Genomic DNA, 16,796 nt, shown 5'->3' with positions numbered 1-16,796 from the left:
TTATCCAATGCGCTCATTCGCAACATGATTTAATCACTGGCTAGCTGGCTATCTATTCGCTATTTATTTGCGATCCATTAGCTAGCTAGTTATTAGCTGTCTCCCTGACTGGCTGTAAGCTGGCTAGCTGTTGGCTATCTGGCTCTCTATTCGCTATTTATTTGCTATCCATTAGTTAGCTAGCTATTAGCTGTCTAGCTGACTGGCTGTAAACTGTCTTGCTAGCTATTAGCTGCCTAGCTGACTGGCTGTAAAATCGCTATCTATTCGCTATTTATTTGCTATCCATTAGCTAGCTAGCTATTAGCTGTCTAGCTGACTGGCTGTAAACTGTCTTGCTAGCTATTAGCTGCCTAGCTAACTGGCTGTAAAATCGCTATCTATTCGCTATTTATTTGCTATCCATTAGCTAGCTAGCTATTAGCTGTCTAGCTAACTGGTTGTAAGCTGTTTAGCTGGTAGCTATCTGGCTATCTATTAGCTGTTTATTTGATATGCATTAGCTAGATATTAGCTGACTGGCTGTAAGCTGTCTAACTGTTGGATATCTGGCTATCTATTTGCTATTTATTTGCTATGTATTAGCTAGCTAGCTAGCTTTGTATTTATTTGAGTTACTTCGAGGTTGAGTGAACACTGGCGCATGTGGCTGCCGCTGCTCACCCAAACAAAAAAATTATCCTGTGACTGTAAAGTGGCCTTCAGAGTTTTGAAAGGCACTTGTAAATCAAATGTATAATTATTATGATTATTATTATTCATAAATAATAAAATGTGGATATATTTATTGAATTTGCGCACCCACGATCAACTTTCCCAACCCCCAAAATGTGAAATATTGCAATACCAAAGTCACCCTCGTTGACGTTAGCTTTTGTTTTGCTACACAGCGTGCAGCCAAGGTCACGACGTGCTGGATCGGCATGCCTGCGCTCTCCTGACGCTCCCTTGGGTGTCGGATCACAAGTCAACCTCGGCCTACAAAAATACGGGCTTCCACTCTTGGGTGCTGATTTTGGCTCAGAGGCTTCACTCTTGCTTCTGTGAGTATGCTGCCAAAATAAATCATTAGCAATAGTGAGCATATGTTTTTTTTTCTTCCTATTTCCACTCCTTGAGTGTACTTTAAGGTCTATGACGATGTCACAATTCAGGCAAAAAAATGCTACTCAAAAATAAAATTGGATATTAGCAAATGTATGATTTTGACAAAATGTCAAAATAATCAGTCTGCCGGACTACAACAAAATTTCATGCGGAATGACTTCACTATTATATTCTATACATACAGTGATACATCCGTTTACGAACTTAATTGGTCCCCAGAAACTGTGTGTAAGGTGAACAGTTCGTCTGCCAAACATTTATTTCCCATAAGAAACCATTAAAATTAGAATAATCCGTTCCCAGATCCCCATAAAACCATAATTTTCTACTAAATAAGCCTTAGACTTCATAAAAAATACCTTATTTTATGTATTATAAATGTGTTATTGTATTGTAATCAAAGAAATAAACTGTACTGTATAATACAGTTGTTTTATTTACCTTTGTGATGGTGGTTGATGGCTTGATGGAATGGGGTGGGAGGAGGTGGGAGTGACTGTTTGGCAGGAGAGTCACCTTCCATAAGGACTGTCCCCTGCTAGCTGCTTTTCATAAATCCAAATCAACAGAAGTTTTTCAACCCCTTCCATTGCCGAGACCGTTGCTTAGACAACACAGAAACACCCTTAGCCACACATAAAAATGGTCGACTTAGCGTACTGGTACTGGGACGCTAAATCACACCTAAACGCACACCTCGTTCATGTTTTTCGATGATCTCTTTCTTCTCGACTGTCATTTTATTTTGTGTCCTCTTCAGCTTAACACTAGCTTTTTTTCTCGATAATAAACCACGTCTGCACTGAGTGCACTGAATGAAAGTGGGTGTGGAAAACTAGTCCGCCAGCCACAGTGGCGCTGTTCGACCGTGTGGTTTTGGTGTTCTTCCGCCAAAAACTAGTCGCCAGACATTGTGGCGCTCCGTGTGTTTCCCAAAAAGTAGTTCCTGTGCCGAGATTATATTCTCACGGATTTAATAGATGTAAGGTGAAACGTTCGTAAACTAAAGCGTTCGTAAACCGAACTGTATCAGTACATTCTCATCATTACTTTGCATTTTTCATTCTTAGGATTTCATGATTAAGCGTTTCGTTAGCATCTTCAGCTGTTGTTGAAGCGCTCTATCAATCAATATGTATTGTATTGTATTGTGTTTTGTCAGCAAGCGATTTTCGGGCTCAGTGTATCCCCCTGGTGGCTCGCTTGCACGGCGAGGTGTGCGCGGCGTGGCGAGCATTTGTGTTCTCTGCAATCCTGCGAGGTCAGGACGAGGCTCTGAAAGAGGCGGCGGTTCGAGCCTTCCCGCTTCTTCTTCACCATCTGGAAAAAAAACACCAGAACTTCATCAGCACCAGCGCACTCCAGTACGTTTTTTTGGGGGGAGGCGGGATTTCAAATTGTATTGATCACTTTTGGTTGCGAGGTATAATGATTACATCATTGTATTCCAACACGGCTCCAACTAATCTTCTATTGTTGTGAAGATTAATTTTGATGATCGTTGTAAAGATTAAGTTTAACGATTTTTGTCAACATTAATATAGATGATTGTTGTTAAAATTAATTTTGACGATTTTTGTCTAGATTAATTTTGATGATTATGATCAGCATTAATTTGGATGATGATTGTCGAATAATTTTGACGATCGTTGTCAAAATGAATTTTGACGATTGCTGTCAAGATGAATTTTGATGATTGTTTTCAAGATTAATTTTGACAATTGTTAAGATTAATTTGGACGATTGATGTCAAGATTAATTTTGATGATTGTTGTAAAGATTCATTTTGATGATCGTTGTGATGATTAATTTTAATGATCCTTGTCAAGATTAATTTTGCCGATTGCTACCTAGATTAATTTAAAACTGTTTGTCAAGATTAATTTCGATGATCGTTGTAAAGATTAATTTTGATGATTGTTGCCAAGATTAATGTTGATGATTATTGTAAAGATTCATTTTGACGATTGTAAATATTAATTTTAACGATCGTTTTCATGATTAATTTGGACGATTGATGTCAATATTGATTTTGGCTATTGTCAAGATTCATTTTGATGATCATTGTAAAGATTACTTTTAATGATAATTGTCAAGATTAATTTTGATGATTATTGTAAAGATCAATTTTGACGATTGTCGAGATTAATTTCGATGGTCGTTGTAAAGATTAATTTTAATGATCGTTGTTAAGATTAATTTTGACGATTGTTGTCAAGATTAATTTTAACAATTTGTGCCAAGATTACCGGTAATTTCGACGATTGTTGTGAAGATTAATTTTGATGATCATTGTCGATATTTTTATGATTGCTAAAATTAATTTTGACGATTGTCAAGATTAATTTTGTCGATTTTTGTCAAGATTAATTTTGCTGATCATTGTAAACATTAATTTTAACGATCGTTGTCAAGATGAATTTTGATGATTGCTGTCAAATGTAATTTTGACACCCGTTGTAAAGATTAATTTGGACGATTGTTGTCAAGATTAATTTTTTGTAAAGAATTGTGTGTGTTTGTGCACGGCAATCCGCAGTCCAATGCTGGATGACGCTTCAGAGAATGTGCGACGGGAGCTAGCGAAGATCGTGGGCCATCTGAGCTGCATCCAATCGGGGTTGTCCCTGCTTCGCCATGACGACGATCATCCCGAAGAGTTTGTGTGTCACGGACTCTGCCTGACGGCGGAACACCTCGGCGGCGCACCCCCATCCCTGACAACATCTTTTGTCAAACCTTTCCTGCCTCTGCTCGGATCACGGTCGCCGAGTAGCGTGAAAAAAGGTCTTGACCTACTTGATATATTGAACAAAAATGCACACATCTTGATTCAATTCCTATCATTGTTTATTGTTATTTTGTCTATCAATCATCTTTATTGGTCAAGTATGTAGTCTTGGTTTTTGCAGTGTGGTTGAGATAGCCAATGATTTTGTCCCCTATTTATTTATTTATTTGAATTTATTTCCTTTTCAAATAAGACCCACCCAACAAAACGTGTCAAAACTTAAAGCATTGTAAATCCTTTTACCCGATGCATCGTCATATACTGTTCCAAATCCACTCAATGTCTTCTATTCTGCTAGCTAGCTAGCTATAAGAAAATGCATAATATGATGTTCTATTGAGACAATGGGTCCTTCCCGGTCTGTTTACATCATGTTGATGATTTGAGCTATCTAGCTATCTGGCTATCTCGCTAGCTATCTAGCTGGCTATATGGCTATCTAGTTAGCTATCTAGCTGGGTACGTAGCTATCTAGCTATTTGCTATCTATTAGTGAGCTAGCTATCAGTTATTTATTAGCTAGCTTTCTATCTATTTAAGTAAATTCCGGGTTGAGTGAATGCTGCCGCATGTGGCTGCCGCTGCTCACCCACAGAAAAGCTTATCTTGTGGCTATAAAGTCACCTTGAGAGTTTTGAAAGGCGCTTTTAAATGAAATTTATTATTATTATTCCCTTACCGTAGCATTTCTGCAAACTCTACCTCACCTCTGCCAACATGTCCGCCTGGGTGATACCGGCGACGACTCTCGGGAGCTTCTGTCCGCTCTCATCGGTCTTCTCAAGGATTCCGATCCGAGTGTCAGAAAGAGTTTCAGCCAATCGGTGCGCTTCCTGTTGATGGACGCCTCCCCTGACAACAGCCCAGTGAGTGAGGTGAGTGCTTCACATGCATGTTTATGTGTGTGTGTGTGTGTGTGTGTGTGTGTGTGTGTGTGTGTGTGTGTGTGTGTGTGTGTGTGTGTGTGTGTGTGTGTGTGTGTGTGTGTGTCATCTTTGTGTATGTGTGTGTTCCCAGATGCTGACTGTTGGGCTCAAAGAGGCCTTCAACAAGGCCAAAGCCAACAATGACGACAACTTGCGCCACACTCTCATCCTCACTACCGGCGAGATCGGCAGGTAAGGAAATAAATTACCTCGAAAGATTGTTTTTTTTACTGCCGGTAGGAGACGCAGCCATTCACGACAGACGCCTGAATTCTGTAAATTAAAGTGATACATCAGTTCAAAAGTGATACATCAGTAAAACATAGTTTTCTTGATTAGAATACCACACCTCTTGAGTTCTAAGCACGAACAGCTGTAAGCAATAAAACATTGTCTTTTCCATGAATTGATAAATGTGTAACCTGGCTAATGAGCTCTTCCTGTGAAGGAGTTTCAAGTTGTAAATTACTCCGGTGATAAAGAAGTTTCCCAAGTCTTAAAGTCGGTCCAAGGCCAGATCTCCTAGATGAAGCTGACAGTTTAACAAGCTGTGTCTGTTGACCTCAGATTGACCCCAAGTTGTCTGTGCTTCAATTGTGTATTTGAGTCACACGTGTTGACTAAGCATATAACAGCACGAAACTTTTAAATCTGATTACTTCTTATTCTCCATCAAAAGCCCACTGGGTTAATTTCTTATTTCCTGCAGAAGTTGTGCAACTATATTTCGTCAGTGCAGCTGTGTAATTTCCCAAATGACACTGTCAAGAGGGAGCCTATATAAATGAAACAATTAAAGGACCTAAAATTGAACCTTGATGCACACCACATTTTTGTTCTTTTTTTTTAACATGTATCTTTATTATTTTTACAAATTGTCGTACGCGTCGCCGGCCTGCTAGCGCGTTGCGGTGCCAGGCGTAGAATTACAATTTTTTTAAATAGGGTCTGGAGGTCGTGGTCGTAAGTACGGGTGGTCGTAAGTTGAGCTGGTCGTAAGTCGGATGTTACCTGTATTTGTTATTTAGTTTTTTTTTGCGTGTTTTCTTTTGACTTCAAGATGGTGATAGTGGCTGTCTTTCCAGCATGTATTTAGTTTTTCTACTTCTTCCTTTCCTTTCCTCTTCCTTCCATAACTCTGCTGCTGTGAAATTTAAATTTCTCCACTGAGAGACTAATAAAGGCAAATCCAATCCAATTTTTTTTTTTTTTTTAGTGAGCGAAGGTGGATTGCCAGTTAAATGGTGACTTCAAAACTACCTCTCAAATGTGTTTCTGATCAAAACATTGAAACGAACCAAACTCTGCTGACGTCTGTTGGAGTTTCTGTCTCTAAATACCTTCCGTTCTCCCTCTTCCAGAGCATCTCAAGGCAGCTTGGTATCCTTCTCCCTGTTACACCTGCTCCACTGTTTGCTATCCAAGTCGTCGCCCGTGTCCGTCGGCGCTTACACGCAAATCAGATCGCTAGCGGCCACCAAAGGAATCGAGTTGCAAACCCTCTTCAGTCAACACAAGAACCCCATTTGCCAGGTAGGCCAGAATCCAGGAGGAAGTTTCATGCACAGATGGGCCTTCAATTCACGGGATGCGCGTGTATACGTTTGTTTTAGTTCCTGGTGGAGTCGCTGCATTCGCGTTACTCTTCGGCCATGCGCAGTACCGATTCTGCGCATCAGAGGGAGCTTTCGCTTGATATCCTTGCTCAGATCGCCCACGCCTTCAACTTCCCGGATCTCCAGCTCTTCCTGTCTGTACGTACGTAGGGAATACTTCCTAAAATCGCAACCAAAATTTCAAACTACAGTGATACCTCCGCATACGAAGGCTTCAGCTCACAAATGTTTCGCCTCAAGAACATTAAATTCGCGAGCATATAGTCTCGGCTGGCGGACTAGTTTTCCACACCCCCTTTCAGTGCAGACAATGTTTGTTATCATGTGGAGTACTTTTGCTTTTTTGGGACCGAAAAAGTCCCCACCACAGGCTAGTGTTAAGCCTAAAAAGAAAGACATTAAAGAAAATGACAGTCAAGCAGGAGAAGGAGATCATCGAAAAACACGAACGAGCGTTTGTGTGACTTAACTGTCCCAATAGCATTACGCTAAGTCGAGCATTGCTGCGTGTGGCTAAGGGTGTTTCTGTGTTGTTTAAGCAATGGTTTCAGGCAATAGAAGAGGTTGAAAAACTTCTGTTGATTTGGATTAATGAAAAGCAGCTAGCAGAGGACAGTGTAAATGAGGGTATTATCACCGAGAAAGCACAGCAACTTCACTCGGATATCATCAAGAGGCAACTACATCAACGACCATCATAAAGGTAAATAAAACAACTTTATTATACAGTACTGTTTATTTCTTTAATTACAATACAATAGCACATTTATTATACATAAAATAAGGTATGTTTTGTGTAGTTCTAAGGCTTATTTAGAAGAAAATTATGGTTTTATGGGGATCTGGGAACGGATTATTCTCATTTTAATGGTTTCCTATGGGAAATTATTTTTTGGGATACACACTTTTTGCATTACACACTCTGTCTGGGAACCAATTAAGTTCGTGAGCTAAGGTATCACTGTATATCTTATTTTAAAACTATCAAACATCAGGCTGGCGGACCATATGTGTCCCACCATATTATTTTATTTGGCCCGTGAAAGCAAATCAACAATATCAACTGTCATGGTACTTCTTAAAATCGCCAGTAGTCCCTACATAAACGTGCGCTTTACAGATCTCACGGTGTCCGAACAAGAGACATTGAGGGTGTTTTTTTAATCACCTGGGCATCTTCTGGCGGAATTATAAATTATATATATATATATATATATATATATATATATATATATATGTGTGTGTGTGTGTGTGTTGGTAAAAAGTACAGAATATGAAAAAAAATAGTAAACATCAAGCACATATGTTGGGGTATTCAGCGGACGCTGCAGGTGCTCTTGCCCTATCTGGCCGCCAAATCCAGCGTCATTGGCTCCGCCCTCATCCGTGCGCTGGCCAATGAGCTGAAGGCCAACCGACGGGAGATCCTCATCAATAATTTCAAGTACATCTTCAGCCACCTGGTTTGCTCCTGCACGAAGGAGGAGCTGGAGAGGGCCTTCCACTACTTGCAGGTAGGGAACCGCAAAGTTTTAGATTTTTGTCCAAAGCTGACCATGCGCCTTATAATGCGGTGCACCTTATGCATGGAAAAGGTTTTTAAATATGTCATTCGTTGAAGGTGCGCCTTATATTCCAGAAAATATGGGTGAATATATGAATAATGCAGACATAGTAAAAGAAATGTACAATCCAGTAAAAAAATATATTTGACAAAATGCAAAAAGAAATGGGTCAAACGGTGTTCCACAGAGTTCAATTTCGGGGCCCCTGTTGTTTTCATTGGATTGGATTGGCCTTTATTAGTCTTGCAGTGGAGAAATTGACATTTTACAGCAGCACAGTGATGTAAGGAAGGAAAGGAAGAAGTAGAAAAACAAAATACAGGAGCTGCTGTAAAGGCAGCCACTCTTGCGGCGCCATCTTGAAGTCAAAAACCCCCCAAATAACTAAATAATATGACTACGCAAAGACACCGTCGTTCAATGTTAAGTACTTTCTGCACCCTCTTTGTTGTATGAAGCAGTTCTAGATGTGGAGAGGATCTAAAAGCGTCCTTTTCACCAGTGGATCAGGAATGTCATAGTGAAATGTGCACGTTGGCTATAAGCTAAAAGTTGAAAGCAAACACAAAGCTGTAGCATCCATTGACGAAAAGAGATTGTCCCACCTCTCCTGCCCTCACGTAAATCCGCCTCAATTCCATGCAGCGACAATTCCACATACGCGGGACTGTAAAAACGCTGCCCACGACAGGCGCAAAAAAAAATGCACAATCGCCTCAGAGCTATCCGGCCATGAAAGTCAAATAGCACTGACATTCCTCCCAATCAAAAACAGTGCTGGCAAATCCGCGCTACCAAAAATGTTGAAGCACAATCTCACAAAGTGACAAAAACACAAGCTTGTGACCGTATTGTTCAGAGCGAGACGGAGATCGAACTGGGTTCACTTTTGCGCCAAGACTTCCAAGGCCTTCACAACGAGCTTCTGCTGCGCTTGGGTGAGCACTATCAGCAGGTCTTCAACGGCCTGGCCATCTTGGCTTCCTTCGCGTCTAATGACGACCCCTACCAAGGTCCACGTAACATCACCTCCTCGGAGCAAATGGTACCAGAATTTATTTTGAGATTATTTTTTAACACTTTTTATATCATACTTGTGATTTTTCTCCACGCAGGTGGACTACCTGCAACCGAAGCTACTTGGAATTCTTGCTTTCTTTAACATGCAGTTGCTCAGCTCTCGAGCAGGAGAGAAGGACAGGAAGAAACTGGTAAGTTCAATCAATATTAAAAAAGAAGTACAGTGATACCTCAGTTTATGAACTTAATTGGTTCCCAGAAAGTGTAAGGTGAAAAGTTTGTCTTCCAAACATATATTTCCCATCAGAAACCTTTCAAATTAGAATAATCCGTTCCCAGGTCCCCATAAAACATAATTTTTGAATCGAGAGGTACCACTTACATGAAGGGATTAGATTAGCCTTTATTTGTGTCCGCCATATTTATTTGTCATGTGTTGTTTTATGATGATACTAGTGCGCCGTGTTCTACCAGAGGCAAATTCCTTGTGTGTTCTGCATACTTGGCCAATAAAGTTGATTCTGATTCTACAAAATAAATATATATACAGTAAAGTCTGGTTATATCGATATCGGATATATCGATAGTCCCGGTTATATCGATACTATTTCTATGCACGCACGGAGAAAATTACATGCAAACAGGGTCGGATATATCGATAGTCCCGGTTATATCGATATTTTTTCGGACTCCCTTGAATATCGATATAACGAGACTTTACTGTATATATATACAGTGATACCTTGGTTTACACATTTAATTGGTTCCCAGAAAGTGTGTGTAAGGCTCAAAGTGTGTCTTCCAAACATTTATTTCCCATAAGAAACCATTAAAAATGAGAATAATCCATTCCCGGGTCCCCGTCAAACCTAATTTTCTACAAAATAAGCCTTAAAACTACACAAAATATACCTCATTTTAAGTATAATAAATGTGCTATTGTTTTGTAACAAAATAAATACTGTACTGTATAATAAAGTCATTTTATTGACCTTTGTGATGGTCGTTGATGTAGTTGCCTCTTGATATCCGAGTGATGTTGCCGTGCCTTCTTTATTACCCTCACTCACAATGTCCCCTGCTAGCTGCTTTTCGTTCATCCAAATCAACAAATGTTTTTCAACCTCTTCTATTGCCTGAGACTGTTTCTTAGACAACACAGAAACACCCTTAGTAGCTTCTTTGTTCTTAAGGTTGGTAGCAATGGTTGACTTAGCGTACTGGTACTGGGATGGTAAGTCACACAAACGCACACCTTGTCCGTGTTTTTTGATGATCTCCTTCTTCTGCTTGACCGTAATTTTGTTTTGTGTCCTTTTCGGCTTAACACTAGCCTGTGTTGGGGTCTTTTTCGGTCCCATAGTAGGAAAAGTACTCTACTTGATAACAAACCACGTCTGCACTCAAAGAAAGGCGGTGACAAAAACTAGTCCGCCAGCCACCGTGGCGACGTGTGGTTTGGTTCGTCCGACAAAAACTACTTCGTCAGCCAAGATTATATGCTTGCGAACTTAATGTTTGTGAGGCGAAAAAATTGTGAGCTAAAGCGTTCGTAAACTGAGGTATCACTGGATAGAAAAATACAGTGAGAGGCATTTAGAGTGTGTTTTTTGTGTTTGAGGCACTGACCAGCGTGATGGCGTTGATGCGACTGATGGGCTCCAAACACATCAGCTCGGTGCGGGTTAAGATGATGACCACCCTGCGCACCGGCCTGCGATACCGAGAAGACTTTCCTTTGCTCTGCTGCCAGTCAGTACCTGATCCGACTCACAATTTAGCTTCCTAAATAGCCTCTTAAAGGACAACCGACACCTACCGGACAAGTTGCGTCCATAATTTGTAAAATCACTTCAAATGACTTCTACTGAGCGCATTTTACAAAGATTCCAGAGCATATAGCTAGATTTGACCTTTTAAGACTCGCGCTGAATATTCAGGAAGTCTTGTTTTCGAATTGGTAACGATGCCTGACGTGACGTCACGGAGGGAACGCCCCTGACCGAGAAAGCGACACACAATGCATTTTGGGTACTTTGTTTGGTCTGAAAACTTTGTGTTGATCCATGTTAATGGCGAAATTAGAAGGAAAACATATAAATAACGCGATGGTGAATTGTTGTGTGTTGCACCAAGACTACTATTTGATACTAGTTGTCACAAATTCCCAGCAGACAAATCAGCGCATTTGCAACGGAGCTTGGGCGCCATCTTGTGCATTTTCTGGGACGCTACATTGGAGTCCTGACGGCTCGAATTGATACGGAAGGACTTCTTTAATCGATTGCAAACATGTATGCTTTCCTCTTCAGAACTATTTGAATCATATTCATAACTGGATGAGTAACAAGAAAGCATATTCTCCGAATCTGAACTCTTTGAAGCCATTGTTTTGATTCTGGAGCAAGGCAAGACGTCCTGGCATGATGTCACGAACAAGGGGGCGGGACCTTCTGAAACTCTCCTTCTCCGGGGACATTTTGAAGTAGTTTTGGGACACTTTAAGTCATTTTTATTGGTGTTTTGCATTTGACTAAAAATATCAGCCTGCGTGTTTTGGGTATTTTCGATGCTATAAAACGTTTTTCTGATGTCAGTTGGGAAACAAAAAAAATGGTGTCGGTTGTGCTTTAAATTGGGCTACATTCTCCATTAAAAAATGTCACTACTGTGTTTTGGATGTTTTTGCTGACAGAACGTGGGAATGTTTCGTAAAAAGCGTCGAGCCGACACATCTTGGCCCCCTGCTGAGTCACGTGATCGTGGCGCTCTTGCCGCTCATCCCGCTTCAGCCCAAAGAGAGCGCCGCCATTATCCGTTTCCTCATACTAGACAACAGGTTAGCCATGACTTCACATATCTGTCACTTATTGACTCGTTGACTGGCAGCCGATGTGCAAAAATGTGTCCGCTCCATTGCCAGGGTTTTTGTCATTCTCGCTCCAATTGCAGGACCCGCAGAGTATTGAGTTTTAGGACTACATGAACATTCCATGCAGCGTCAGAAAGCTTGGACTTTCTTCTTTCATCAGAATTAAAAGTCGGAATTCTGAGTTAAGTCGGAATTTTGAGTTAAAAGTCGGAATTTTGAGTTAAAAGTCGGAATTTTGAGTTAAAAGTCGGAATTCTGAGTTTAAAGTCGGAATTCTGAGTTAATAGTCGGAATTTTGAGTTAAAAGTCAGAATTTTGAGTTAAGTCAGAATTTTGAGTTAAAAGTCAGAATTCTCAGTTAAAAATTTTGAGCTAAAAGTCAGAATTCTCGGAATTCTGAGTTAAAAGAATCGGTTAATTCAGAGTTTTGAAAATCAGAATTCTAAGTTAAAAGTTTACAGTTAAAAATCGGAATTTACAGTTAAAAATCAGAATTCAGCGTTAAAAGTCGGAATTCAGAGTTAAAAGTCGGAATTCAGATTTAAAAATCGAAATTCACAGTTAAAAATCAAATTCAGCATTAAAAGTCAGAATTCAGACTTAAAAGTCGGAATTCAGAGTTAAAAATCGGATTAAAAGTCAATTCAGAGTTAAAAATCGGAATTCAGAGTTAAGTAGCATTTCTTAGTTAAAAATCAGAATTCAGAGTTAAGTCGGAATTCTGAGTTAAAAGTCAGAATTCTGAGTTAAAAGTGTGTGCGTTACTTCCGGGTTGAGTGAACGCTAGTGCGTCTGGCTGCCACTGCTCACCCGCAGAAACAAATTTTTGTGCTGATCCTGTGACTGTAAAGTGTCCTTGAGAGTTTTGAAACGCGCTTCTAAATTGAATATAATTCTTCTTCTTCTTCTTATTATTATTATTCAATTCTGTGTCGCACACAGGGAAGAAGTCAACGACTACCTACATGAGATTTACTTCCTGCCGGATCATCCTGAGCTTAAGGACATTCACGTTGTGCTGCAGAACTACAAAAAGGTCCATTTTACAGTCCCAGTCAAATTTCTATTTTCCAAAGGTGGTGAGCAGGGTGCAGAGGGTCCAGAGAAGGACCCATATATATATATCCCAGCATAGCCGACCGAGCGTACTCACAGCGTAGCGCATATCTGTTGATTTGCTTAGTCGGCAGCAAGCAACAGCGACCTGGGGTCTGCGCTACAGCTTTCCATGAGAGCTGTTCAGCACGAGAACGTCGATGTCCGCATCCATGCGCTCACCAGCCTCAGGGATATGATGCACAGCAACCAGGTGAACGCAAAGATATTGGCGCAGAAAAAGGGGCTTCTTCCCAAAATGTGTGGTGGATGTGACTTCATAAAAAAAGCCATCAATATTTCCTGCTCGTCAGCCATTTTGTTCCAATCTGACATATTTAACTCTTAACTCATTTACTGCCACACAATGTGCAAAAAGGTGTCCACTCCAGTGCCAGGGTTTTTGTCATTTTCACTCAAACTGCAGGACCCACAAAATATTGAGTTTTAGGACTACATAAACATTCAATTCACTCATTACCATAAAAAAAAAACAGTAAACAGTAAAGTCTCGTTATATCGATATTCTCGGGAGTCGGAAAAAATATCGATATAACAGGACTATCGATATAGCCGATCCTGCGGCATGTAAATTTTCTCCTTGCGTTCATAGAAATAGTATCGTAATAAGCAGTACTATCGATATAACTGATATCGATATAACAAGACTTTTATGTATGTGTGTGTGTGTGTGTGTGTGTGTGTGTGTGTGTGTGTGTGTGTGTGTGTGTATATATATATATATATATATATATATATATATATATATATATATATATATATATATGCATATATATATGTATGTATATATATGTGTATATATATATATGTATGTATATATATGTGTGTATATATAGTGTATATATATATATATATAATTCGACAAAACATAAGACAGATGGGTCAAATGGTGTTCCGCAGAGTTCAGTTTTTGGGCCCTTGCATTTTTCACTGTATTGCATTTGAACTCAATTGTTCACTTATTTGTTGATTTTTGATGTTGTCGGGGTTTGGGTGTAACCTCAGGAATGGCTGTCGAAGCAAGTGTGCGCCAGTGAATCAGTGGAGCCGGTCATCTCCAGCCTAGTGTCTGTGTTGCTCAAAGGCTGCCAGGACTCGTCTCCCGAAGCCCGACTCCTCTGCGGCGAATGTCTGGGTGAGCTGGGCGCCGTGGATCCGGGTCGCCTGGACCTTTCGCCGTCGCACATCCACGGTGACCGTCACACTTTTGTGGTATGTCTCGAAAACCACCCCAAAAATCCAGCGTCAGGTCGCGTTCATTTCAATTGGCCTTCTTACGTTGCTTTTTGTGTTTCAATCAGAGCGGCGTAGCAGACCCTAATTTTGCTTACGAACTGCTGACCGAAGTTACGCGAGCTTTCCTGGCTTACGCCGACAACGTCCGAGCGCAGGACTCTGCTGCGTACGCCATCCAGGTAGCTACACACAAGCAACACACTAACGGAAAAGAATGAGGGAGTTCCTGCCTAGATTAAAAAAAAAAACATTTTGTCCTTCAAATCAACTAAAAGTGAAAAATAACTGAAACTACATCTCAACTTTATAAAACTAAAGCTCATGTTAAATGTCACAAAAATGTTTTCGCCTATACACATTTGTATTTAAAAAAAAAAAAAATAAAAAAATCACAAAACTGAGACAAAATATTTTCCCCAAAATAAAAAACACTTTATTTATTTATTCTTTCATTTATTTATTTATTTAATTAATCTTTTTTGGGGTAAATTTATTTATATATTTACATATTTATTTAATTATTTGAAAGTTAATCTGTATTGCTGTACGACCATTTTTTTTTCCCCATTTTTCACTCCATAAATATGGAAAACACCAAAAAACACAATCAGAAAACTGAGACTAATTTTTTTTCCCCAAAAATAAAAATGTGCATTTATTGATTTTTTTTATTTATTCATGTATGTAATTATTTATTTACTCTATTTATTTTTTCTTTATTAATTTGTCCATTTATTTATGTATTTACATATGAATTTATTTATTAAAAGTTAATCTGTGTTGCTGTACGATCTCTCAGCAATACATATTTTTATTTTTTTTATTTTGCACGCAATAAATACAGAAGACACTAAAAAAAATCATAAAATTGATACAAAACATTCCCCCCCCAAAAAAAAAAAAATAAAATATTTATTTATTTATTTATTGGTTTATTGTTACATTTATCTATTTATTTATTATTTACACATTTATTTATTTGGATGATTATTTATTTGTTCGTTCATTTATTGATTAATTAATTTATCTATCAATGTATTTATTTGTTTCTTTATTTATTTTCCGGGCGTGTGGGGGGGTGTTGGAATGAATGCTATCCGTCATTTGAACTGAATTCCCATGATTCCCTTTCCGTAGGAGCTGCTGGCCATCTTCGAGTGCCGCGAGGGTCGTCTGGATTCGCCAGGGCGACGATTGTGGAGGAGATTCCCCGAGCACGTCAAAGAAATACTGGAGCCTCACCTCAACAGCAGGTACTTAAAGGACAACCGACACCTCCTGACAAGTTGTGTCCATAATTTGTAAAATGGCTTCAAATGACTTCTACTGAGCGCATTTTACAAAAATTCCAGTGCAAAGTAAGTCAGTAAGTCTTGTCTCACCCTACGTCACTGAAGGAACGCCCCTGACTGAAAAAAGGACACATTGTAGCAGTCCTTCCATCATGTCAATGCATTTTGCTGTACTTGTTATGTCTGAAAACGTCGTGTTGCACCAAAAAGACACAAAAGAGGGCGACAAAGCTCCATGTAAGGAATTTATCAGCCTGTGGAAACGGGCTGATTAATTCCTCACACGGAGCTTGGTCGCCATTTTCTGCCTCTTTTTTGGTGATACATCCCCCCAATGTTGCCTCAAAATGGCACGGAATAAATCCTTTAATCGATTGCAAACATGTATGCTTTCCTCTTCAGAACTATTTGAATCATATTCATAACTGGATGTGTAACAAGAAAGCATATTTTCAGAATCTGAAGCCATTGTTTTGATTCTCCAGCAATGCAAGACGTCTTGGCGTGACGTCACGAACTGGGGGCGGGACTTTCTGAAAATGCCCAATTCGCAGCTCAATTTTTTGCAGATTTTGGACACTTGAAGTCATTTTTGTTGGTGTTTTGCATTTGAGTAAAAATATCACATTGCGTGTTTTGGGTATTTTAGATGCTATAAAACGTTTTTCTGATATCAGTTAAGAAACAAAAAAGTGACGTCGTTTGTCCTTTAAGGGTTCTTCTGGCGTCATGCAGTCGTAAAGTCCAAAATGAAATACAACAACGGTATGATGCACTAACTCCTCCTTTCTCATCTCGGGCATGCATCCACATGGCAGATACAAAAGCAGCCAGAAGGAAGCTGCCTGGTCCAACCTGAAGAAACCCGTCTACCTTAGCAAGCGGGGCGGCAAGTTCTCCGACTGGGCCGCCACGTGGGCCGCCTATCTCATCAGCAAAGTGAGACCTCCGGTTCACAGTCTTGAATATTTTACTCTTGATTTTAAAATGATGAAATCATTTGCTGCTTTTGGTTGCCGTGGCTACAGGTGCGACACAATCTGGCTAGCCGGGTGTTCACCTGCTGCGGTTTCATCATCAATTACGACTACAAGGTGACCATCTACCTGCTACCTCATGTGCTGCTTTACATGCTGCTGGGCTGTACGCCGGCTGAACGAGAGGAGGTAGGTGGTCCAGAACTGATATAAATAATAATAATAATAATCTAAATTAATGCATGTAATTTAGACATCAAATACAATTGCAACATCAC

General features: G+C 39.8%; 1 protein-coding gene across 1 annotated transcript in view; it reads left to right on the top strand.

Moving 5' to 3' along the window:
* Positions 1 to 16,796, top strand: part of atr (ATR checkpoint kinase) — a 39,632-nt gene that overhangs the window by 7,688 nt on the left and 15,148 nt on the right. The window contains 19 exon segments of the mRNA XM_089004719.1: positions 891 to 1,043; positions 2,270 to 2,471; positions 3,647 to 3,894; positions 4,583 to 4,773; positions 4,916 to 5,016; positions 6,186 to 6,357; positions 6,438 to 6,578; positions 7,760 to 7,954; positions 8,865 to 9,050; positions 9,121 to 9,216; positions 10,647 to 10,777; positions 11,721 to 11,864; positions 12,840 to 12,933; positions 13,081 to 13,206; positions 14,019 to 14,225; positions 14,315 to 14,428; positions 15,387 to 15,502; positions 16,360 to 16,480; positions 16,570 to 16,707. Coding sequence (XP_088860845.1) covers positions 891 to 1,043; positions 2,270 to 2,471; positions 3,647 to 3,894; positions 4,583 to 4,773; positions 4,916 to 5,016; positions 6,186 to 6,357; positions 6,438 to 6,578; positions 7,760 to 7,954; positions 8,865 to 9,050; positions 9,121 to 9,216; positions 10,647 to 10,777; positions 11,721 to 11,864; positions 12,840 to 12,933; positions 13,081 to 13,206; positions 14,019 to 14,225; positions 14,315 to 14,428; positions 15,387 to 15,502; positions 16,360 to 16,480; positions 16,570 to 16,707 — 2,876 coding nt within the window.

Source organism: Hippocampus bargibanti, linkage group LG09 (assembly GCF_051943395.1).
Source record: "Hippocampus bargibanti isolate YZ-2025 linkage group LG09, ASM5194339v1, whole genome shotgun sequence".
NCBI classification, from domain to species: Eukaryota; Metazoa; Chordata; class Actinopteri; order Syngnathiformes; family Syngnathidae; genus Hippocampus; species Hippocampus bargibanti.
The sequence above is the reverse complement of the archived record's forward strand: the minus strand, read 5'-3'. Positions and strand labels throughout refer to the sequence as shown.